This window comes from Aquarana catesbeiana, linkage group LG07, assembly GCF_042186555.1.
Source record: "Aquarana catesbeiana isolate 2022-GZ linkage group LG07, ASM4218655v1, whole genome shotgun sequence".
In the NCBI taxonomy this organism is placed as follows: domain Eukaryota; kingdom Metazoa; phylum Chordata; class Amphibia; order Anura; family Ranidae; genus Aquarana; species Aquarana catesbeiana.
Window position 1 is genome coordinate 216,632,995 of NC_133330.1, and position 27,386 is coordinate 216,660,380.

Here is a 27,386-nt window from a genome sequence, read left to right on the forward strand (position 1 = left end):
CTGATTTTTGTATAAATACTTAATTTTCTTATCGGCCTTTCAACTTAAATATCTGCCATTTATAGAGCATTATTGTTCTAATAATATAAAATGTGAGTACATTGATTTCCTCTAGTTAACACACCTGGTTTAGGTGGGGAACCATATCACAGTCTTCTTTCAGCTGTTCCAAGTGATGGATGAGAAAGTTGCTGACACCAATTGAGCGGCAGACTCCTGGTAAAGGAAAAACAGTACTCTTTATGTATAATGTTAGCACATTTTAATCCACATCCACCTATTGAATTTCCTTAAAAAAATATACACATATAAAAACAAATAATGCATTATGCAGTTTTGGGTCTCGATTTATACACGGAGTATACAGATCATCAGTCCAAAGACATGCTGGTAGGTTAATTGGATTCTGTCTAAATTGTCCCTAGTATGTATGAATGTGAGTTAGGGACCTTAGAGTGTAAGCTCCTTGAGGGTAGGGACCGATGTGAATGTACAATGTATATGTAAAGTGCTGCGTAAATTGACGGCGCCATATAAGTACCTTAAATAATAATAATCAGCGGCGTAACTAGAACCTTTCCAGGCCCCGGAGCAAGAAACCATGAAGGACACCCCTGACTCCCCCCTTCCATCCGAACCCTGGGCTTCCAGTTCTGGGAGGGCGTCCATGGACATCCTCCCAGAACCTTGCCTCCCATGTGCTGCCTGGGGCATGCAACCAGCACGCTCTGTGACACAGCTGATCACAGATCACGATAAAGATCCAACCACAGCGGCCCTTTACCATGTGATCAGCTGATCACATGTAAACAGACTTGCCAGTTATCTGCAGTTCTTTCTTCCCACGCTTTGTATGTGTGAGGAAAGGAGAGCCGTTAACCAGCAAGACTGTTAGTACATTGTTTACACTGGTAATCAGGGTTCTGATCATCAGTGCCCTGATTCAGTGCAGCCCCATCAGTGCCACCTATCAGTGCTGCCTATCAGTGCTGCCTATCAGTGCTCATCAATGTCACCTATCAGTGCCCATCAGTGCCATTTATCAGTGCTCATCAATGTCGCATATCAGTGCCCAACAATGCTGCCTATCAGTGCTGCCTATCAGTGCCACTTATCAGTGCCCATCAGTGCTGCCTATTAGTGCTCATCAATGCCCCCTATCAGTGCTGCCTATCAGTGCTCATCGATGCTGCCTATAAGTGTCCATCAGTGCTGCCAATCAGTGCCCTCTATCAGTGCCCATCAAAGCCCCATATCAGTGCCACTTATCAGTGCTCATCAGTGCCGCCTATCAGTGTCCATTAATACTGCCTATCAGTGCTGCCTATCAGTGCCCATCAGTGCTACCTATAAGTGCTCATCAATGCCACCTATTAGTGCCCATCAGTACTGCCGGTCAATGCCCATCAATGCCGCATATCAGTGCGGCTTATCAGTGCCCATCAATGCCGCCTATCAGTGCCATCTATCAGTGCCCATCAGTGATGCTCATCAATGCCCATCAGTGCCGCCCATAAGTGCCTATAAATGCCACCTATCAGTTCCCATCAGTACTGCCTATCAATGACACCTATCAGTGCCCATCAGTGCTGCCTATCAATGCCCATCAATGCCGCCTATCAGTGTCCATCAGTGCTGTCTATGAATGTCCATCAATGCCGCCTATCAGTGCCCATTCGTGCTGCCTATCAATGGCCATCATAGCCACCTATCAGTGCCCACCAATGCCAACTAACAGTGCTGCCTAGCAATGCCACCTATCAGTACCCATCAGTGCTGCCTATCAGTGCCCATCAGCAGGGCTCTGAGCTTAGAGTGTCTCTCATATGGCTCATAGCCTGCACTGATAGTCACCCCCCCCCCCCCCCCCCCCCGCATGGATAGGAGAGGAGAGAGCTGATGATCTGCTCCTTCTCCTCCTGTGTGTACCGCAGGATCTGTGAAGCTAAACAGCTGGGTATGATCATTCACAGTTCCCGACACTCTCAGCTCAGAGCCCTGCAGCAAGCAACCCCACTGGGGCCCCCCACAGTGGTGGAACGCTGGTGCCTTATCCTTCCTTCACTGCTTTTACCCACTCGCTGACCAGTCCCAGATTCTGGCAACAGGGATGTCTTACTCCGAAATTAGACGTTCAGACAGAGCAGAGTGTTGCCTGGCGTGATGTCAAGGTGTGCAGAAGCTTGCTCAATGTGGAGCTGGAAGAGAGGGGCCCGGGGGCAGCTGGACAGAAGGGGCGGTAACATACAGAGGAATCGATCTCTGCCTCGTGTAGCTGCTGAATGCCTGCCGGAAAAAAAAGAAGCGAGCAATCAACAGCTGCAGAAGGACGGGATCGGTTACGCTATATGCCGCCTCTCCTGCTGAGCTGTACAGGGGGGCCTCACAGGCCCCCTGGAGCATGGGGCTGGGTCACAAGTGCAACCCTTGTGACTCCTGTAGCAACGCCCCTGCAGACCATTCATGCAACACGGGCAAAAAAAAAAACTAAATCTGTCATCTGTGACAGCATGGAAAATGTGAAAAAGCAGACTTGGTAAAGAAAAATTATTGTCAGATTGTAGATACAACCTTGATACACAATGCAATGAGTTTTAATTTAATCTGGACAAGATAAATGAGTACAGAAGCAAGTCATCTCCTTTTTATGCCACTACCTGTGTCACACCGACACTGCACTGACTGTACTCCCAGGAGGTATGGAAAATGTTTTGGAATATTTATTTTCACCATATAAAAAAAACAAAAACATATGAGTCCATATACGTTTACCTGTTATCTGATTGGCAACTTCAAAACAGTTGCTTTTTGCTTCAGTGAAAATCCTCTCTAGATCTAGATATATTCAGTACACTAACAAATTATAAAATATATTATTAGTATGTTCAGCATCATGCAGCATTTCGATATGTCGTGATGCCCTTGATATTCTAAAATGACTAAAGAATGATGGAACATATCTGTCCCCCACTAAAATATCCAAGCTGCCTTTTATTTTGAAATGTTTCATAAGAGTGTAGAAACTAGAGGACGCTTGCGTACAGCTCACTGAGCAGACATGGCTGCTTAGAGCTCCGCTTCTCTCGGGACATTACGGCCTCAGATTACCGATTCACAAGCGAATACCGCAATTCTATGGAATATATCAGTTCCTTATACTATTGGGCACATATTGATAAGATGTATACTGGGAGAAAAACAAAACTTAAGCCCACAAAGAGTCAGGAAGCGCAAGTGAAAGCCGCATCTAAAATGACGGCGGCACAATCATCCCATCTACATTACCTCACACACAGAAACAGGCACGAAATGCTACTCCTTCCTCACAGTATCTTGAGCCTGATTTTGAATTTGGAATGACTCCTATTTTCTCTTCAGAATATTCCTCAAGGCTCTGACCTTACTAGTCAGTTCACACGGGTTCTTCAAAAAGCATTACAAAATACCTCAGATGCTATAACTGAGAAATTAACCCGGGAAATCTGTGAAGTGGGACACCGTACATCCATATTGGAACACAGAATGGATGAGATAAATGACATCACTACTACCCACAATGATAAGATAGAATCACTCAGAGAGGAAAATTTCTCCCTCTCCTCACGCCTTGAAGATTTTGAAAACAGGGCCAGAAGTTCCTGCAACTTTAATAGATCTACATTCAACAATCACAGCTCTCTTTCAGGAACTAGCCTCATCTATCCCTATTGAAAGACTAGAGATGGATAGAATTCATAGAACCCTGGCCCCCAGAAAAGAAGATGCCCCCCCAGAGATATTGTCTTGAAATTACAAAACTTTGGCACCAAGATGCAACTAATGGAAGCTGCTCGAGAAAAAGACATTCTGTCTTTCCAAGGACACCGTTATCAAATTTTTCAAGACCTCTCGCAACATACTCTCATCAAAAGGAGAAAGATTAATCCTAATCTACAGATTCTCCAGCATCATCGCATTTCGTATTGTTGGAGTTTTCCTTTTGCCGTTCGCTTCTCTCATAAAGGTACCTCATATACCTGTAAAACAGTAGATGACCTATCAACAGTAATCGAGATCTTCGCCTGTCAACTCTGGAAAACTATGCTGAAGGCTCTAAACGTCGAGCATTATCAAGTTCTCCTACAAATCGACAAGATGATACTGATCAACAAACCCACCCAAGCACTTATAAGAGGAGTCGCTTTGCATCTACACAACCAGATCCTGAAGATCAAAGGGACTGACATTTTCTTCTTGGTGATCTTATAAGTATAGGTTTAAATTTATACTTATTGTCATTACATCCAGGATGACATATTATATGTAATCCTTGACAGGGAATATATCACTATTCCCGAATTGTTTCTTATTTTTAGGCTACAAAAAAACTTATTTAATTCTATTACTCAGGACAAAAGATTTTGATATTTCTTTAGATATCATGAGTCTTACTTTACCTTCCTTACTCATCATATCTGAAGAGATTAAAATCTTCTGTAAGGCATTCGGTTCTATTAAATTTTCTGCAAAACTGACTACTACCTGCACATGCGCTGATTTATATCTTCTTTAATAAAGATAGGGGTCCATACCTTCTATAACTACTATCTCCTCACATCTTTCAGATACCATTAGCGCATTTGCAGGTCATTTAATTTATTTTATATTATTTATTTATTTTTTTTATCTTATTCATGTGAGATTATCACACTGCCTGTACGCTGTTTAGGTACTTGTTTATGACTATATCTAATTGATAAGGTTTTATTTTCTTCTCTTTATATAGTGAATCATTAATTTTCTAATTGATTGATTGTTTTTTAAAGAGGCTGTCTTAGTCCCGGAGACAGTTCACTGCTCCTCCTACTTAGTCCCCGAATAGCTGATCTTATTGATCGGACACATTGTATCCTTGGATTGGTGATTCTTCATCACTCCTGGGATACTAGCTCCACTTAGGAGCCATATTTCTATCTACCCCAATAAAACTTCTCTTTTTCAGTCCCACTACCCGATAATATTCATTTACTATTTACATATACCTTTCTCTTCAAATCCCGGCTCCCTGTTTTCCTTCTCCTCCTCCCCTTAAGATTTCTAGTTTATTACTAGGCAAGCAAATTTAAGATCCTATATTCCCATACACATTAACTGATGATGCCATTGAATGTGATCACCCACAATGTCCAAGGTCTCAGTTCCACTCCCAAAAGAACAAAAGCTTTCCATTCATACTCTACGCTCTCAGCTCATATAGTATGCCTGCAGGAAACACATTTTTGCTTACAGTCCTCCCCTAAATTCTTCAGTCGTCAATATCCTCAGGTCTATATGGCTTCAGCCTCTACAAAACAAAGAGGTGTCTTGATTGCATTTCATCACACTACTCCCTTTACCCTACACAAACAGATCAAGGATCCCAAAGGGCGTTATATATTACTCACAGGACTGCTGTTAGATATTGAAATAACCATTATCTCATACTATGCCCCCAATAGAAATCCTATTTCATTTCTCTCACATCTATTCTCAGTTATGGAATCTTATAAACAGGGTACCCTCATAATATGTGGAGACTCGAATCAAGTAATTTACCCAATTCTAGACAAATCCCCAACTCCATTACAGTCTCAACGTCCTACATACCGACAGCTCCTTGACCAATACTCCCTCCTTGATACATGGCTGGAGCAAAATCCTAGAAGGAAACAATTTAGGCACTACTCTCATCCCCACAAGCAGTTTTCCCGTATAGACCACCAATTTGTGCATGTAAATACTTTCCCTTGTATACTAAACTCATTATTAATCCCAAGTGGGGGGCGTGGCCTGGAGCGGCATGGAACAGGATGCTGATCGACAGAGCTCCGCCAGCCACTGATCCTTTCAGAGTATCCTGAGACTGCAAAAAAGCAATCATAAACCCGCAAATCAACACCGCTGAACTGGGAACCTACCAGGAATATGTCGCCGCCGAAGAAAGCAACCTCAGCGGCTGTAAAACTGGGACCGCCGAAAAGACACAGACTCCCCGAGCCAAGATGGCGCCGCCGTGCAGGGAGAGGAGCCTTCTGTCGGGACGGACACAGCGAGGGTGCTGGAGGCAATCACTTCATGCCAAGAAGCCATCACAGCCTGCCAGACCACACTTACAGCGCAGATCGAGGAGGTTAAGGTGGACATTTCACTAGTCAGGCAAGATTTCCAGAGACTCAAGGGAAGGGTCACTGAGGCTGAGACCAGGCTGAGTAATGTGGAGGACTCCCTCCCCCCATTGCAGAACTCCACGATGGAACTGCAGCACCAAGTAAGTCAGCTATTACAGAAGCAAGATGACATTGAGAACCGGCTTAGACGCTGCAACCTTAGATTTGCTGGACTCCCTGAGGGGGTAGAAGGAAAAGACCCCCCACGTTTCTGGAAACTTTACTCTGTGACACTTATGGGTGAGAATCGTTATCGCCAACGTTCGTGGTTGAACGTGCACATCGCCTGTCGGGCAGGCTACCACCACCAGGAGCGCCCCCGTGCACGTTTATAGCAAAATTTTTAAACTACAGAGATAGAGATGCCATACTCCGTCTCAGTAGAGTGAAGGGTAATATTCCCCTAGGAAACAAAATGCTTGCCGTCGTCCGGATTTTTCAGCGGAAGTGCAGCGTAGAAGGCGCACATTCATGGAAGTTAAGAGGCGCCTCCGCATTAAGAATATTAAGTACGCAATGCTTTTCCCAGCTCGGCTCCGCATGGAGGGAGAGGACAGGGCCCATTTCTTTGAGGATCCTGAAGCTGCTATCGCATGGCTGGAACAAAGAGAAGCCCACAGATAAGTAGCTATAATACTTCTTTTTGGCACTGAGCCACCCCGTGGCCCCTCGGGATCTCCCTCATGACTATACCCCGGACAGTCCCATAGAAGTATTTCAAGATGGAAACTATAAATAAGCCTATGGACTGTGCGGACAGCCTTGTGTAACTCAAGACTCTGAGGGGTCGAGCGATTGATTTGCACTGGCCTGGACTGATTCTAACTGTTACCTCTGCGCAGACATGCTCTGATGGACAGTATAGTCGCACAACCCCATATGAGGCTCTGGCAGGATGAGGTTCAAGAGACTTCCATACAAGTATTACTAACATAATTTTGCATGACAGCCTTCTTCTCGACCTCTGTCTTGGTGGAACATTTTATAGATCTATGCCCCTAATTCAGAAATATGTGGTCCCCATTTCTAGCTGGCGGAGTGAGTATCTAACTTGGTGCACTCACCATGTGACGTGAGTCGAGTCCTGTAATGTGCAACGGTACACAGCGTATCTTCGACCCACTTATCAAAGTTTACCACCTGACCTGGAACAAACAGATTATGGCTATGCTGTATATACCATCTAAGGTTCCTGAACTTATTATTACTTTGGTTACAGTGACGGCCTCAAAAATATTGGTATGGTATAACCTTTTCTCCACAGGTTGGACATTGTTTATGCCATGTTGGCAGTTCGGGATAAATGCTCGCACCAGTTCCGGAAGGTGCAGGGCGGGGTGGGGGGTTGGGGGTTTAAGAATCTTACAAGATATACTGTCTTGCCCTATGTTAATTGCATGTTTCTATTATTATATTAGTCCTATGGTGTTATTGGTAACGGTTTCTCGCTGCAAAATTTGTGCTAGGGTGCTGATAACTATGGGGTGTCTGAGTCCTGGAGTTTATTACTATCTTCACATCCCCAGATGTCCAACCTGAAATTTATTACGTGGAATATCCGCGGCATTAGAGACCCCATAAAGAGATCAGCTGTGTTTTCACTGCTTAAGAAACAGAGAGCGGATGTAGTGGCTCTAGTGGAAACACACGCTGAGGGTCTTGCACACAAAGTGCTTAAGCGGCCGTGGATTGGGTGGGCATTTCATTTAACGCACACCACGCTCTCAAGGGGGGTATCGATCTTAATCGCCAAAAACACTCATTTCGAGCTCCAGGATTCGGTGATTGACCCCCAGGGTAAATATATTTTCTTAAAGGCTAAGCTGCATGGGGATTTGATTCTCCTTATGGCATTTTATGTCCCGCCTCCATTTAACTCTGCTGTTGTTGCTGCTGGGTTTGATTTTATGACTCTACATCCTAATACTCCAGCTATATGGCTAGGTGATTTTAATAACGTTTTTAGATCCTGCCTTAGATAGATTCAGCAGCTCAACAGCCGAACCAGTGTCATCACATCCTACAAGATTCGCTAGACTCTTAACAGATTTCAACCTGGTAGATACTTGGAGAGCTAGGAATCCCACAATTAGGCAATACTCCTGCTTTTCCACATCGCATCACTCCATGTCCCCTATTGATTTTATTTTAGTCTCCAAGACACTTCTCCCCAGATTGACAGATGTAGGTTTTTCTCGGATCACTGTCCCTATTGGGCCACACTTACTGTTCCACACAACCGCCCGCCGGCTGCGTGGCGGCTGAACCCCTTCTGGTTGACTTTGTTACCATAAGCTGATGACCTCTCGACGGAATGGGAAAATTACTTTCTAATTAATGAGGGTTCTGCCCCGGTGCGGCTGGTATGGGAAGCATATAAAAAGCATGCCCGTATGATTTTGACCAACAGAATTAAAAAAGTATCAGAGACAGCAATAGCCAGGGCGGAGGCTAACTTCCGTGATTCAGAAAAGGCATTTCTGGAAGTCCCCACTGCTGATAGAGCTGATAGCCTCAAACTTTGCTCAAGGGTATTAACACAGCTGCAGTATGAAAAATCTAAACGCAAACTCTTTTTCCATAGACAGCGGTTATTCGAGCATGGGGAGAGGGCTGGGAGACTGTTGGCCTACTTAGTGCACAGTGAGGACAGGCCCCCTGTGGTGATCTCACTGCGTTCTCCTGACGGAGCCATAGTAACAGAACCAAATAGAGTATCAGACCTCTTCAAGGAATTATTTAATAAGCTTTACACATCCACAGCCCCGCAAGAGACCTCCCCAATAGAATCCTTCCTGGAGGAGCTAGCAATTCCCCAGTTATCTGATGAACAAGTCGAGGAATTGGAGGCTCCATTGACATCTGAGATCTCTAGGGCCCTAGCGGAATTCCCTGGGTCTAAATCCCCAGGTTCGGATGGCTTACTGGTGGAGTTCTACTCCACCTATTCGGAAGTATTGATCCCTAGATTACTCCAGTTGTACGAGGCCATATTTGAAGACTCAGAACTGCCAGCGTCCATGAGAGAGGCCATCATAGTGCTAATTCCCAAGCCTGGGAAAGGCCCATACATCCCCGAGTCATATCGTCCCATATCTCTACTTCAGGTAGACATTAAAATTTTCGAAAAAATACTGGCCATCCGTCTCAATAAAGTTGTCTTGTCTCTAATACATTGTGACCAGGTGGGATTTATGCCAGGCAGAAATACGTCTTTTAATCTCAGACGGCTATTCATAAATCAGCAAGCCACTCACGAAAACGTAGGGTCAAGAGTGATTGTTGCTCTAGACACAGCCAAAGCGTTTGACTCGGTGGAATGGGGATATTTATGGATGTGCTTGGGTAGGTTTGGCTTTGGCCCCAAATTTATAAAATGGGTGCAACTTCTATATCAATCCCCGATAGCAGGGGTGCTAGTGAATGGGTGGCCATCTGGACAATTTTCTTTGTCCAGGGGCACGAGACAGGGGTGCCCTCTGTCGCCTCTGCTATATGCGCTGGCGGCAGAGCCACTTGCAATAGCCATCCGTGCGCACCCGGAGATAAAGGGACTTCGTAGGGGGGAAGTGATAGAAAAGATCAGTACATATGCTGACGATACTCCACTATACCTTGACGATTCAGACAACTCCCTGCCTCTTGCCCTAGCCTTAATAGAACGGTTTGGCGCATTTTCTGGCCTCAGGATAAACTGGGACAAATCTCAAATACTATCCCTTGACAATTTCCCGCAGCCCAAAGACAGAGCCATGATGCCCCTGCAGAGAGTAGACACTATTAAATATTTAGGTGTACGGACTACAAGGGACCCAGCCAACTATGAGGCACTCAACATAACTCCATTGTTTGCAATGCTTAAACACAAAACTCAGGTGTGGGCTCGCCTCCCGTTGGGGGTGATGGGACGTATAAACCTGGTAAAAATGGTTCTCCTGCCTAAAATATTATACACTTGGCACTCCCCAATATACTTGGTGTTCAGGCATTTTAAACTAATGGAAGTGATTATGAAGCCATTTATCTGGGGTAACAACAGACATAAAATCTCTTGGCATAAACTGAAAAACCCCACAGACCTAGCGGGAACGGCTCTACCTGACTTCAACACATATTATATCGCAGCTCGGTTGTCCCAAATCTTTCACGTAGACAAGATAGACAGAGAGAGATTTTTATGTTTTCTATGTCCTAGATGGTCTCAGATGTCACAAGACCCGATGGTTGCAATAACGGGGCGAACTACTGGGGAAGACAAAATTGTTAACCGTAAATCACTATTGTACCATTATGCTAGGATCTGGAACCTGGCCCCTGATAGACTTCGCTTGCCAGTAATAAACGAATTCACCCCCTTGTGGCACAATATGAATCTCCCAGAATTTAATTCAATCCCTGACAGTGAGGTATGGAGCTCAAAGGGGATTTTCTATATGTCGCACATCACCTACAATGGCAGGCTAAAAACTTTTGACAGATTAAAACTGGAGTTCGCACTACCAAATCAGATGTTTTTCAGGTATATACAGCTGTGTCACGCTTTTCATTCACAGTTCCCGTTGGGTGAACTTAATTTAGTCAATAACCCTTTGATGGAGGCATTAAAATCCCCTGACCCGAAAAAACGAATTTCTCAATTTTATATGCTGCTGCTTCCACAGGCAACTACGTCAGCTTCTGCTCTGAAATCAAGATGGGAGGGAGAGGTGGGCACATTGGCAGATGACGAATGGAGTGACGCCCTCGATACATGCAAACTAGTATCTCCTAAATTGTCCGACCGATTAACTCAAATTTTTATGATCCATAGAACATACCTCACACCACTTAGAATATCTAGGTACAAGAGAAATCAGTCCACAATGTGCCCAATGTGCAACCAAGCTGTAGGTACTTTTTTTCATCTATTGTGGAAATGCCCTCAGATTCAGGCATTCTGGACACAAGTGGTACGCTTCCTTCATGACACTATGGGCTCACCTGTAACACTTCAACCCAAACTTTGTCTCCTGGGAATCTTATCAGACCCAGAGATAAATAAATTTCAAAAGATATTTATACACGAAACACTTTTCTCTGCACGAAAGGTAATAGCCAGAGTCTGGATGAGGCCCAATCCTCCGGAGATCACACACTGGATAGCGGAAGTCAACAACACTTTGCCTTATAAGAAACATATTTATTCACACAGAGGATGCCCCTCCAAATATGACAAAATATGGGACAAATGGGCTAAGTCACCAGAAACCTGCATATGAGTAAAATATTAAAACAGGACGCCTCAGAAGCCAGCACACCTGCATACCACACACACGGAGCGAGTTCTAGCAGTGATTTGGCCGGCTTAGACAGTACAATCTGTAATACCCTGTAATGTACATGACACTTTGGGACACAATTTGTTATAGTATGCATAATATGGGGAAAATGTGGTACGATATAGGGTACAATTCTGTACGTGATCCTTCATGTATATCTTGGAAACTGTATTGATGTTTATCTTGTATACAATACTATTGTTTGATCAATAAAAGTTTATGTTCAAGTAAAAAAAAAAAATAATCCCAAGTGCATGGTCAAGCCACAATGCGGTCATGACTACCTTCTCCTCTCTAAACCCAAAATCTAATCACAGATCCTGGTGCATAAATTACAATTTATTGGCTAACCCAACTTATAGAAAAACTATAGAATCCACCATAAAGATTATATTTCCAACAATTCACCTACAGATACTAATCCCTTAACATTATGGGAAGCTCTAAAACCAACCATTTGAGGTCACTGTATAAGTCAAGCATCATATCTTCGTAAAATAAAACAGCAACTTCATAAACTGGAAGATGCCTTCTATAAAGCCTCTGAACATTTCCAAAATAAAACTTCCACATCGACTAAACTTGCGTATGATAAGGCTAGATTAGAACTAGATCTCTTTTTTACAGACTCTGCAGTGCAGGTCCTTAGGAAATCAAAACATAGTCTTTATATGAAGGCAAACAAACCAAACACATTCTTAGCCATACAACTACGCAGAGCTGAACACATTTCAAAACCAATACGACTTAAAATAAATGCAAATACTTACACCAGTAAGCCACAAAAAATACTAAATGAATTTTGTAGGAAACTCATAACATTATATAAAAATACACATACATTTGATCAAAAACAGTTTGATACACTATTATCTTCTATTCAAATTCCTTCCCTCTCCACTGCCCAGCTAGAAAAACTGGACAAACATATAACTGAATTGGAAATCCAAATAGCAATAAAAACGCTAAAATTACACAAACGCCCAGGCTCCGATGGCTTCTCAGCCACCTACTATAAGCGCTTTACTACCCTGCTCTCCCCATTAATGATTGCCACCTTCAATTCTCTTCTAGACGGCAATTCTTTATGTACATTATCATTATATGCATCAATAGCTATGATTCCTAAACCACACATGGATGATTCATCCTGGTCCAATTATAGACCAATCTCAATACTAAACTTAGATGTCAAATTCTAGCTAAGATTCTTTCTAACCGTCTGAATCTAATCATAGGAACCCTTATACATAAGGATCAAACTGGATTTATTCCCTCAAGACACACAGGGGACAACATTCGTTGTGCTACCCTACTAACTCATATAGCCCGAAAACGCCACATCCCTGCCTGCTTCCTCTCCATCGACATGCAGAAGGCGTTTGATTCTCTGTCATGGCCTTATCTTGATGCTATTCTTCACAAATGGGGTTTTGGAGCACAGTTCCTGACATGAATATCCTTTCTTTATCAGAACCCGAAAGCATATATATCCTACTCGGGATTTCGCTCTGACCCCTTCAATATTGAAAGAGGGACTAGGCAGAGATGCCCCTTATCCCCTCTTCTATTTGCCCTGGCAATAGAACCCCTTGCCCAACTCATAAGATCCAATACAAATATAAAAGGCCTTGAATTAGGTGGACACCATCATAAATTATGCCTATTTGCCGACAATATTCTGATATTCCTAACATCTCCCCTGATTTCAGCACCAAATCTCATTGATACATTTAATAAATTTGGATCAATATCCGGCCTAAGAATAAATCCACATAAATCTAAAGCACTAAATATTTCACTTACACTTGAATTACAGACACAGTTACAAAACTTCCTCCCATTTACATGGACAACGACACATATAACCTATTTAGGAGTCTCATTCACAGCCAACCCTTACAACTTATACTCAGCAAACTATCCACCCATGCTAGCCCATCTTTCCTCCTTACTGAAAAAATGGTCATCTTTACCGCTACCTTAGATGGGTAGAATCTCGGTGGTTAAAATGTCAATATTACCTAAGAACCTGTACCTATTATGGCTCGGTTCACACTGGGGCGACTTGGGATCCGACTTGTACGCCCTCAAGTCGCCCCAAGTCGCCCCAGAAATAGTTTTGATGGGAGTTAACGCTAGTGTCTTAATAGACACTACTGAAGTCGCTCCGACTTCAGAGCGTACTCCCTGTATTACTTTGATCCGACTTGGTAGGCGACCTGTACCATAGAAATCAATGGAAGTCGCCTCCAAGTCGGATCTCTCTGTAAAGTCAAGCGACTTTGCAGGGAAAACCCCTCCCTCCCCCCCTCCCTCCCAGAGAGCTGATTGGCCACAGGCGAAGTCGCCTGTCATGGAGGCGACTTCAAGTCGCCTCGTAATTTGCCGAAGTCGCGTCGGAGTTGCGTCGAAGTCGCGTCGAGGTCGCGTCGAAGCCGCCGTGCAAAGTCGCGCTAAAGTCGTGTTGCCCATGTGTGAACCGACCCTTAGGGTGCTCCCCATCCAGGTCCCTGCACATTTTTTACAAATCCTCCAACGCAAAACTGCTCAGTTTATTTGGGGTAAACTTAAACCTTGTTTACCACAACCTACTCTGTACATGCCACGGATTAAGTGTTTCTGAATTTTTCAAAATACTACTATGCCTCACAATTAGCTCAATTACCCAAATATGATGCTACTAAAGAAATTCCTCTTTGGGGAGCAATAGAATCAGTTGATTGTGATCCACTTTCCATATCAAATTTACTATGGCTTTCACCAACTCAACGTCACACAATCACGAATCCCGTTACTAGACATAGCCTCTCAATTTGGGATAGACTCAAAACACGTTTTGGTCTCCAATCTCTCCATAACCCACTTCTTTCCTTCATGAATAATCCCTCCTTTTACCCACTTGGACCTTTCCTTCCTCTTTCTCCGCCTGGTTTAAACGTTGATCTTACACATGTCCATCACTTTTATAAAACAGACCAAATCACACCCTTTCCTACACTTTGTAATACCCATAATGAAACTTTCAGGTATTTACAAATTTCAGAATTTCTAATCACAACATGCTCCCTCAAATTTGACATCTCCAGATACTGTTTTTGAAAGGTCGTGTACAACAGACCCCCATAAAAGAGGTATTATCTTGGATTGGTATGCTCAACTGCTCTCACACACAACATCCTCCCCCCCATCCTACACTTCTAAATGGAAGAGTGATTTAGATCTCCAACCTGACACCTTGGGTTGGGCTCAAATTGGACTAACTACAAAATCAGCTACCCCAAATTTAGTAGCCCTTGAAACACACTACAAAGTTCTTACTAGATGGTACTAGTTCCTGCAAAAATATCTACATTTATTCCCCAATATCCCTCCCAATGCTTCCGAGGCTGTTTTGACCCTGGTACCCATATTCATATTTGGTGGACCTGCCCCATTGCTCAAACCTTTTGGTCAAAAAATTTTAACATACTCTCTACTACATTTGCAATAAACATACTACCTGACCCATCGGTGACAATCAATAGCAATCAATAGCAAAGGCATGGAAATCAAACACACTTTGCGTTATGTCAGTTAAAAAACGTGTAACACAAGCAATGATTCATGCCAAAATGGAGGCAACAATCCTTGATAATATTACTAAATTTGAAAAAATATGGTTACCCTGGATTGAGAATCACCTACCACCAGGACTTGATAATTCACTTCTTTTACCTTAATGAAGCTTGCTAACTTTTCCCCATTAATATTACATGATCTATAATATAATTATACCATTAACCCCCCTGGGAATCCCCCCCTACCCTTTTTATTTTACTTTAAAATCTTCTATCTAACTTATATCATACTACTGTATAGTAGATTGTATATTTATTGTTATAAGTAAACTTGCACAAGAATCACCTGAGATGACTGGGATCGTTGTCCATCTACTCGGGATAAACCAAGCCAATTAGCTGAAACCTGGCCCTGATTGGATGGACTCCTTTCCTGACTGTCCCAATATTAACCAATTTACTATAAATTGATAACATCTTATCTAATCGTTCTATACTATTATTCCTCTTGTTTATTTATTTATTTTATTTATTTCAGGTACTTATATAGCGCCATCAATTTACGCAGCGCTTTACATATACATTGTACATTCCCTACCCTCAAGGAGCTTACAATCTAAGGTCCATAACTCACATTCATACATACTAGGGACAATTTAGACACGATCCAATTAACCTACCAGCATGTTTTTGGAGTGTGGGAGGAAACCGGAGTACCCGGAGGAAACCCACACAGGCACAGGGAGAACATGCAAACTCCAGGCAGGTAGTGTCATGGTTGGGATTCGAACCAGTGACCCTTCTTACTGCTAGGCAAAAAGTGCTATCCCCTACACCACTGTGCCACCGCTGTGTTTAAACTCAACCTTACTGACTATCGGTAATTATAATAATTATAGTTTGCAAATCGTAGAAGGGTTTACATACCTCCACACAACATACCTCTAAGATATGAATTTATGAATTTATTGTTTCTTGAATATTTAACTGAGAAGTTTCGTTATTTATATTTGTATATATCGTTATTATTTCAAAATATGTACTAATCGCATGTACTGTATAATCTTCAATAAAATATTTAAACGAGAAGAGTGTAGGAACTCTACATTAAAGCAATGTTACTATTATTCTTGTGTTTTAGGATAGCCATTTTTGTCATGTCTGAATAGATTTCGAGGTTTCCCATTTCATCCAGTTCTGTTACTAAAAGATCAAAGAAAGTGTACTTATAGTTTTCATACAGGACACATCATGAGATCATTCTGTACCATATACAGTCATAATAGCACCATATATTCTGTCTTACATCTGTGGTCTCTAGCACTGCTTTTGCACCTCTCGTGGTCCCTCCTGCACTGCTCATACTTCTTTCTGATCCCTCCTACACTGCTTGTGCTTCTTTCTGATCCCTCCTGCACTGCTTATGCTTCTTTCTGATCCCTCATGCACTGCTTATGCTTCTTTCTGATCCCTCCTGCACTGCTTATGCTTCTCTAGGATCCCTCGTGCACTGCTCATGCATCTCTCTGGTCCCTCTTACACTGCTCATACATCACTCTGGTCTCTTCTGTACTGCTAGTGCTATTCTCCTCTTGCACTGCTTGTGTTTCTTTCTGATCCCTCCTGCACTGCTTGTGCTTCTTTCTGATCCCTCCTGCACTGCTTGTGCTTCTTTCTGATCCCGCCTGCACTGCTTGTGCTTCTTTCTGATCCCTCCTACACTGCTTATGCTTCTTTCTGATCCCTCCTACACTGCTTATGCTTTTTTCTGATCCCTCCTGCACTGCTTGTGCTTTTTTCTGATCCCTCCTGCACTGCTTGTGCTTCTTTCTCATCCCTCCTGCACTGCTTATGCTTCTTTCTGATCCCTCCTGCACTGCTTGTGCTTCTCTATGATCCCTTGTGCACTGCTCATGCATCTCTCTGGTCTCTCTTACACTGCTCATACGTCACTCTGGTCTCTTCTGTAATGCTAGTGCTATTCTCCTCTTGCTTCTACACTGTCCCTTTGAGGACCATATCACAGTTTTCTTTAACTCTCAAAACTATTTTTATGCTGCACTTTGGTCCACACCACACTTTACCTTCTTGCCCCACAACCCTGCTTGTCCACTCTAGATCTAAATATATTCAGTATACTAAATTAAACAGTTAGGTTAAAATAAAAGGAGAAGTGCAGGATATAAAAAAAAACAAACACACATACTCATCTATATGGCCGCAGCATCGGTCTGACTCTGCAGCTGTCCCCCGTTGGCTCTAAGACCAAGAACTGAGCGATCAGCAGTCACTGAGCAGAGAACAGTGACTGTCAGTAACCAGCTCTCTGCTCTGTCCCCCCAGGCTCACTGGAGTGCTGGGCTGTGGAGGGGGCGGGAGCAGCTGACTCAAGCTCTCAACAGCATGCTGAAAGGCTGTCGGTTAGGCATCTGGGTGGATCCCAACATTATTATCAGGATCCCTGCAGAGCCAGGACCGGCTCTGTGACATCAGCCGACAATTAACAGTGCAGTCTTGAGTCAGCCTGTTAGTTTGGAGAAAAGGGTGTAGGGAGAGGGAGGGGCTGGGGAGTGCCATCTCAGACTATGAGGCTGTGTGCTTTTATTGATATTCACAGCTTAGTGAGACACAATCCTAGTCCCCGAATGTAAGAGCGGCTCCATAGACCCCTGCAAGTGCGCAGACAGTCGGGGCTGTAAGAGAGGAGAGATGAGGCACACAGAGCAGCTATGCTTGCCCTACTCTCTGCTGCTTATTCAGAGAAGCCTTTGTATTTTGTAAATGAGTTTACAAAGGCTTCTGTGATTGGGCAGGAGGGGAGGGGCAGGCATAGCAACAGCTCGAATGTTAAGTATGCTTAGACCTGAAGCATCAGCATTGGGCTTTTGGAAAAAAGCTATAGTCATTTTCCAGGAGTGCAATAAATCTGTCAGATATAAATAATAGACAAAAGCCCAGGAGATGTCATGCACCTCCTTGGACTTAACCCACTGGAGTTGATTTACTAAAGGCAAATAGTCTGTGCACTTTGAAAGTGCAGTTGCACTAGAGCTTAGTAAATGAGGCAAAGCTTCACTTTGTAAAAAATACCCAATCACATGCAAGACAAATAAAAAAAAAAAAATTTTTGCTTGCACGTAATTGGATGATGGAAGTCAGCACAGCTTCATCCTATTTACTAAACACTGGAGCAACTTTGTAGAGTGCAACTGCACTTGTAAAGTGCACAGTCTGTTTTCCTTTAGTAAATCAACCCCATGGTGTGCCTTCACTTTTCACAAAGGAGCTGAATTCCTGGAAACCAGCTTTAACATTGTAACTCCTTTAAATAATGTAACAATTCACAATAGCCTATTCCTTCACATGTAATCTATCTCAGAGCAATTTCACTAGACTGCTTGCAGATGACTCAACAGTTTATTTTAACTATTTTGTTTTAAACAGTCAAAGCTGTCCCTTTTCAAAAATATTATAATAAGAAATAGTGTGCATGTATACAAGATCATAAATATGTATTGTTTTTTTGTTTTGTTTTTTGAATGCCTGGAAATACTGAGTCACTAACCTAGAACAAGCATGAACAACTAAAGTCAGAATCCTTATCTGCACACTTGTTCCAGGTTCCAGTGATTAAGAAAGTTCCATAGACATTAAAAAAAACATTGCTCTCATAGTAGAGGTTAATCAAGGCATTTGTATCCCTAGCACAGATTTAATTTGAGGGCACCTTCACACCAGAAGCCACAATGGTGATTCTGGCGCATTGTACTGTTTACCTTTTTCTAAAAACGTTATTGAAATGGCTGTTTATTTCTGTTGTGTTGCAATGCGGTGGTATGCGTTGCAACATGGTCTACTGAGAAAAGTACTGCACATAGTATTTTTTTTTTCAGTACACACCACCACAACCAGAGGCGGCTCTAGGCTTTGTGAGGCCTTATGCCGCGTACACAGCGGACTTTTCGACGGACTGAACTCCGAAGGACTTTTCAACGGAGTTCCAGAGAAACGGACTTGCCTACATACGATCACACTAAAGTCCGACTGATTCGAACGTGATGATGTACGACCGGACTAGAATAAGGAAGTTCATAGCCAGTAGCCAATAGCTGCCCTTGCGTCGTTTTTGGTCCGTCGGACTAGCATACACACGAAAGGATTTTTCGATAGGACTCGAGTCCGTCGGAAAGATTTGAAACATGTTCTATTTCTAAAGTCCGTCAGATCCGGTCCGATGAAGCCCACACACGATCAAATTGTCTGACGGATTTGTTCCGTCGGACCTTTGCTGTCGAAAAGTCCAGTCGTGTGTACACGGCATTAGGCAAAACTTAGACATAAGGCCCCACTCACGCCCATAATATGAAAAAGAATTCAAGAGTTCAAAATGAACTGGGGTATGGGTAAGGCAACCATTGGGGGTTCAGGAGTGGGGCTAACAATTTAGGTGTGCTGTAACCCATAGTGTTTAGATCTACAGCTCACAGAACATCGGTGTGATCAGCGAGCCGTGATATAAAAACAATTATTTTAAGAATAGGCATTAAATAATAGAAACAAATATTAGAACTTACCTAGTTTATGTGAAACTTGTGTAGTTCTGGGTTTAACTTGAGATAAGCAGCGTACAGGGGACAGCAGGGCAAAGCACAGGAGGTCAGGACACAATACAGGGTGGGGGCAGCAGGGCACATCAGGGCACATTACAGGGGGGTACAGCAGAGCACATTATGGGGCACAATAGAGCACATTACATGGGGAACAGCGGGCACATTATGGGGCACACAGCAGAACACTGGCCACATTATGGGGCGCACAGCAGAACATGGGGCACACAGCAGAACCTTGGGCACATCATGGGGCGCACAGCAGAACATGGGGCACATCACTGGACACACAGCAGAACATGGGTCACATCATGGGGCACACAGCAGAACATGGGGCACATCGTGGGGCTCACAGCAGGGCATAGGACACACAGCAGGGCATGGGGTACATCACAGGGCACACACCAAAATATGAGGTACATCATGGGGCTCACAGCAGAACATGGGGCACATCAAGGGGCTCATGACAGGGCATGGGGCACACCATGGGGCAAGCAGCATAACATGGGGTACACAGCAGGGCTTATCACAAGGCACACAGCAGGGCATGGGGCACACAGCAGGGCACACAGCAGGGTACAGAGCACAGCAGGGTTTAGGACAAACAGCGTTGTACAGGGCACACAGCAGGGTACAGGGAACAGCAGAGCACGCAGCAAGGTACAGTGCACACAGCAGGGCATGGGGAACAACAGGGTACAGGGCACAGCAGGGTACAGGGCACATCAGGGTACAGGGTACGGGGCACAGCAGGGCACCACAGTGTACATGGCACAGTAGGGTAGATGGTGCAGCAGGGTACAGGGCACCACAGCGTACAGGGCACATCAGGGTACAGGGTACAGCAGGGTACGGGGTACATAAGGGTACAGGGCACAGCAGGGCACAGGGTACGGGGCACATCAGGGCACGGGGCACAGAAGAGTACCAGCACATCAGGGAAACAGGCACATCAGGGCACAGGGTATGGGGCATATCAGGGTACAGGTACCAGGCACAGTAGGGGACAGGGTATGGGGCACATAAGGGTATGGGGCACATCAGGGTACGGGCACAGCAGGGCACAGGGTATGGGGCACATCAGGGTATGGGTACATTAGGGTTTGGGCACAGCAGGGCACAGGGTACGGGGCACAGCAGGGTATGGGCACAGCAGAGCACTGGGCACAGCAGTGCAAAGGGTATGGGGCACAGCATGGCAGACTTTGTTTTTCTATCAGTTTCCTTCAAATGCAGAGTAGTGCGGGAAGCAGCTGTAGTTCTCTCTCATGTCACGCTACTCCCCGCCGGCCCCTCCTCTCCTCTCCTCTCCTCTAGTCCATCCCAGGTGATGTCACAAGCATACGACGAGAGGAGAGGAGTGGCCGCCGGGGAGTAGCGCAACATGTGAAAGAACAACAGCAGCTACCTGCGCTAGTCTGCATGTTGGCTGATACTCGATCTACCCATCAGGCGTCTGTGATTGACGGGTAGATCGTCGCCGACCACCTGGTGACTGTGCGGCAGAACATCTGGGAAACCACAGTTAGGAAACACTGCAATAGGCAAATTAGGTGGCTGCAAAGCCCCTGTGAGTGCGAGGCCTTAGGCGACCGCCTAATTTGCCTAGTTATAGGCTGCCTCTGACCACAACACAATAGTGTGAACTGACTTCATAGCAAACAAGGCAAACTGCCTTGTCTTTGTGTTGGGACTGTGCTGGGCAGGGCTACCCATTGCAGGTCAATGCAAATGGTGTGAACAAGACCTAAAGTAGTTGCTAAAAAGTGTATGTAGATTTAAAATCTATTCATTATGTTTGTCATCATGCTTCACTGTATACACATTTTTTAACCAAATCATTTTCTGTAAATCTATTGCAAAGAATCTACCTTTTAGATTCTTCCATAACTACAGTAAACCAGTTAATTGCAATAAGCAGCAGCATTGTCAGCCAACCATGTGAGCTCCTTCAGTTGCCCATCATCTATGAGGTCTATAATATAGACAGCCCAATGCCAAATGAAGAAGCTCAAATGCGGACAAAACTGGACATACACAGACTAGTGGCAACATCAAAGACTGTAGATCACCCACAACACCATTGCCACTTTGAATAGAAGATTGGCAGGATCACCAGACTATTACAACCACACACCACATTTTAAGGAAAAATTATTACAACATTTCATCCATAGGGTTTAATGTCACTTTAAGTGATCTAGTAAGATGGTATGCTCCAAATATGGCAGAAAGATCAATAAGAATAGAGATAGAGCATTCTCCTTTGTCCCTAGCCATAAATAGGTAATTTGATAGGCAGACTAGTCCTGTTCTTGTACTGTATTATTTTTCTAAAAACCAGATTGGAATATGTCAAAGATTTTGCTATTTGACAGTCACCTTTTCTAAAAGGGGAGGTTTCACAATGGTCTGTAGTTGGGCAAGATTCCAGGATCCAAGGAAGGCCCCTTTAAACAATGGCCTGATAATGGCTTCTTTAGGTTGGTGTGGGAAGATCCATGTATCACGGTAGCAATGTACAATTTTTTTGACCAATGGACTAATGTGACTATTGCATGTCAATTATGGGCCTGTACAACCTTGATCAAGGTCACATGATGTAGTTGGAAGGATCTCCTTGGTTGACTGACATACGTTCCTCATGCTATGTTGTCCAAATGCTTGTTGATGTGGAGTCTGTACTACTGTGCTCTCGGGGGACTCCTTTTCAGACTTAAGCCTAATACACATGGGCTGAATGTCGGCCAGCATCAACTTGTTCAATAGAAACCAGCCGGCATCCGGCCAGTGTGTATGGCAGCCGGACCGACAGAAGCCAGCTGTTCGGCCGGCTTTTGTCGAAGGATCCTGACCGAAAAAGGTCTGCCGACTGCCTCCTGATCATCATCTAACCACAATGTTCTGGCGGAGAGGCCGTCCCCCTGTCAGAACAAAATAGCTCAGCAGGGGAGATTGCTGCACTAACATTGGATTGTTAGTACAGGGGTTCCAACCTGAGCTGTCAAGTTTTTTTTCGTTCAACATATTGGGTTGAATGAAAAAAAAAATAGTGGTGTGTATGAGGCTTTACGTCCGTGTCCAATTGAGGAGACATTGTTGGCAAAGTAATGGACACACGCCTCACAGCTTTCTTGCAAGAGATTTGGACTCTGACTTACATGTTTTTTTGCGGGTGCGAAATATAGCCTATATATATATATATATATATATATATATATATATATATATATATATATGTAATTTTTTTCGCTACAGTCACTTAAATATAAAAAGCTCATCACAAACAGACCTTCCCCGGCAGGCTATGGACCACCCCATGATAGGGGAGACTAAGAGGATAAGCCGGAAGGCTTTCCAAGACTTCTCGGTGGCGCCCCTATCATCGCCACTCTTACCCATAGTAGGGAATCTAGTTTTTACCCCTGGACTCCAAGACCCCAGATTTCTGGATTTGAAAACAACAGAGCGGTCACAGGCTCGAAATTTCATGTCAGGCAGACATTGGATGACGAGACAACAAATTATGGTCGGGGTTGTCTTTCTGGCAGAAAATTCAACTATCTCACTTTCTTAGATCTCTGCCACCCCCGGTGTTGTTTCAGAGGTCTCTCACGATCTTTGAACAGCTTAGCCTGGAGCAATCTACACTCTCCCATGCGGTCTCTCTAACCTATCAACTGTTGACATCACCGCTAGCAGAATACAAACCCCCATACATCACAGGGTGGGAGCGGGAGTAGGGGTTAGAACTGATTGAGAAGCAGGTAGACAGACTCTACCTATTCTCCTACAAGACTTTGATCTGCGCTAAACACCAAGAGGCGGGTTTCAAGGTCCTAACCCGGTGGTACCACACCCCGGTAAAAATCCATAAAATGCCCCCAATGCTCTGATTTATGCTGGAGATGTGGAGAGGAGACTGGTCTTGCCGTCTCTTGCAACCCTATTGGACAGAAGTTCATCGAATTGTACCGACAGAGACATTCCAAGGGCCTTCTTTCTCTTGCATCACCACAATATCCCCAGTAAAGTATATAGAAAGTCTATTCTGCCCCTCTTGGTCACGGCTGCCAAGGGATGCATCCCACGGTACCGGAAAACAGACGCAGCCCCCGTCGATTGCCACCTGGTTGAAAAAGGTGGCAGATATAAGTGTGATGAAAGACTTGGCAGCTACTGAAAAAGGTCTGCACGAGAAATATACCAAGAAATGGTTCTACTGGCACAAATTCGTGTACTCTGAGGAGTATGCAGGATTGGCTCTAAATCCCCCATGAAGAGTGGACACATCCGGAGGGCTCTTTTACCTGGATGATGGGTTAGACGGCTAGACACCTACCCCCCCTCCCTTTTTTTTTTTCCTCTTCTCTTCCCACCTTTACCACCTCCTCCTTCCTTCCCTCTCATTTCTGGACCCCCTTGGGCCATCTCTGAATCTGAACATGGTATAACGTGGATTCTTCCGCTGAAAAAACAGCACACGGGGTATGGAGACTCCTTGATCTAGATGCTGAGTGTTTACACCTCTGGGAAAAGTTAAGATTTTAAGTATATTAATTCAGATGTAATATTACCCTCTTTTGTATTGTTGTGTAAGTATGTTGATCCCAATTTCCGGGGTCTCTCTCTGTACCTTACCGTGTGTCTTTCTCCTTTTGCAAAAATAAAGTATTGGGAAAAAAAATAAATAAAAAGCTCACCAAGATTGACCCAAAGATGACATTTTGGCTAAACTGACACTTTCAGACCATAAACTTTTCTAAGGAGTTTGATCTACCTTTGGCCGCCTTGTTATATTTATATACTGAAAATTATCATTTTTCAATACCTGTTTTCTGTCTGCACACATTCGCTTCTCACTTTTCAATCCTGTATTTAATGTACAGTTCCTCAAGGCTGAACAGGTGTCAGTGTTTCCTGTTGAAGACATCCATACCACAAACATGCCACCTCTGTAAATGAACTGCCAGTTCATACAATATCATATGATTAAACATTAGTGTGTTCAAGCTACATCTATCCACAATGAAGGCCAATCTTCTCCTGCATTCCTTGCTATGTCCCTGAGGACAGTGATAATATTACCACACCATATCAATGATGGGAAGCGGTCATGGGCAAACAGTACATTTTGTATCAAACTGCTTATCTCACTAGCACAGCCCTTGTCAGTTATAAAATTGTATTTTTAATGAGCACCAACCACTATAGATAACAACCTAGAAGCCTTTTTAACAAAACTGTTATCACTTTTACCCTTACATTATCCAAACAGTAACTGCTTCATGTTAATGGATAAGAATATAAGTTGTATTTTAATAACATGAAAAAGTTAACTATTGCTACCTTTCTTAAACAGTGGACATACAGTAGGTTAAGACCCCTTTCACACTGGGGCGGTTTGCAGGCGTTATTGCGCTAAAAATACCGCCTGCAAACCGCCCCAAAACAGCCTCCGCTGTTTGTTCAGTGTGAAAGCCCGAGGGCTTTCACACTGAAGCGGTGCGCTGGCAGGAGAAGAAAAAATCTCCTGCCAGCCGCATCTTTGGAGCGGTGAAGGAGTGGTGTATTCACCGCTCCTAAACCGCTCCTGCCCATTGAAATCAATGGGACAGCGCGGCTATACCGCGGCAATACCGCGGCTATAGCCGCGCTATACGAGTGGTTTTAACCCTTTTTCGGCCGCCAGCGGGGGGTTAAAACCGCACCCCTAGCGGCCGAATACCGCGGTAAAATAGCGCTGTTTTACCGCCGACGCCCCCTACCGCCCCAGTGTGAAAGCAGCCTAAGTGTCACAATAGTGCCTGGCTTCTGTTCCCCCTCTTCACAGGGGCTTTAATAAATGGATAAGAATTGATACTACAAGCCAGTAACTAACTGTAATTACCAACTGTTTAAAGTGGAAGTAAACCCTCCTATCGTTTTCAGCCAAGGAAGTCACCATATTGGCCTCTGTTTGATCTTCAACTGCCATGATGCTGTACATGTGACCAGTTATGACACCAGCCATTGGATGGTTTGACAGTTTGGTTGAGAGTACATCCAATGTAACAGTTACATTCCCGGGAGGTGCCAGAAGTGTACCTTTTTTTTAAACTGTTAAATCTGTGGGCTTACTTCATCTTTAAAGTGGAGTTCCACCCACTTTTACAACTCTTCAGCATCCCTCACTAAACTGTGTACTGTAAACGAATTGGATTTTTTAATTTTTTTTTTCTCAGCGCCTACTGTATATCTGCTGTATTCATTTTTCACTTCCTCCTCCCTGGCCGTGGCCCATCGCATCATTTCCTGTTTGCAATGCCTTCTGGGAAGGGGCGGCAACTTCCTCTGACACTGCCGTTGCTATGGAAACCTGACCTGAAACCTATTACACTGCTTGTGCTGCACTGAGCATGTGTGAGATCTACAAGGATGAGATGCAGGAAGAAATACAGTCTGGCTTCAGATTCCCACACTTAAGATAGCCACGGCCTGCTGTAAGTTTATAAAATAACAAACTATTGCTATAAACTAACAAAACAGACCTTAGTTTACAGACTAACTTTACTAGAATACATTAAGCTTGTGTATTATAGGGGTATTTTTATTGAAAAAGTATCATTTCGGCTGGAACACCACTTTAAGTGTACCGGTCTTCCATTCTGAATATCTGAAAAAAAAATTCCTGGCTAGTGAGACCATGACTTGCTCAAGTTTAGGCCTGAGGCTCTTAATAGCCTGTAAAGCATTCTCATTGGATAGGCAGGCAGAAAGTGGGCAGGGAATAAATTAAAAAGGGGTCATGTTAAAGGAGAATTGTGGGATTCTAAAAAATTTAAGAGGTTGTAAACCTCCATTTTCAAGTTGTACCTACAGGTAAGCATATAAACAGGCTTACCTATAGGTACAGTAAATATTTCTAAACGTTCGCCGTTCAAGAGATAATTACTTTGTACTGCGCCGATGATGTCATCGGCGCATGCGCTGTGAATAAAAGCCATTGTTGAAAGAAAGCCATAAGAAGTCACGTTTGTTAGAAGCCCTGTTGGAGACACAGCAAACATGTGGAAGAAGATGCTCTGGTCAGATGAGCAATGCATTAGGCTCCGCCCCGGCATACTGCTGCAGACAGTGCTGCTGAATGTCACTGTGCAGCACTGTGCAGGCAGGGCCGGTGCTAGACTATTTTGGGCCATAGGCGAGACCAGCCACTTGCACCCCCCCCAAAAAACATAAAGGCTCCAAATGCAGCCTGTACAGGGATGCTTTCTCACCTCCTTGTCAATGTTAGCTCCATGTGCAGACTGACTGAGAAGCTGGGAGGAAGTGATGCAGCACGGCTTGTGCGGCACCTTATTGGCTGGATACCTCTTCTTTATGGATTGGCTGAAGTTTGCAGGTGATGGTTTCATCTCCAGCTAACATCATCCAATCCTGCAGTGGTATGTGGAACGTCAGTGTAGTGTGTGGGGAACAGAGCAGCCATCAGAAATTTTGGGGCCCCTTACACAGCTTTAGGCCTGGACCCCCCTCGGGCCTGACCCCCTTCCATCAGAGTTTACCCCTTTCATTAGGGTCCACAAAGTTTCTCCCCCTTCCATCAGGGTCCCAAGAGTCCCCTTTCCTTAAATCAGGGTCCCCAGAGACCCCCCCCTTACATCAGGGTTCCCCCTGACAACAGAGACCCCAATTTCATTGGGATCCCCAAAGTCTTCCCTTACGTTAGAATCC

General features: G+C 44.1%; 1 protein-coding gene across 5 annotated transcripts in view; it reads right to left on the reverse strand.

The window, feature by feature from the left end:
- Positions 1–27,386, reverse strand: part of LOC141103434 (uncharacterized oxidoreductase ZK1290.5-like) — a 254,666-nt gene that overhangs the window by 123,855 nt on the left and 103,425 nt on the right. For all 5 annotated transcript variants that reach the window (XM_073593022.1, XM_073593024.1, XM_073593027.1 and 2 more), the window contains exon 5: positions 125–216. In XM_073593022.1, coding sequence (XP_073449123.1) covers positions 125–216 — 92 coding nt within the window. The remainder of the gene's footprint in view (positions 1–124; positions 217–27,386) is intronic.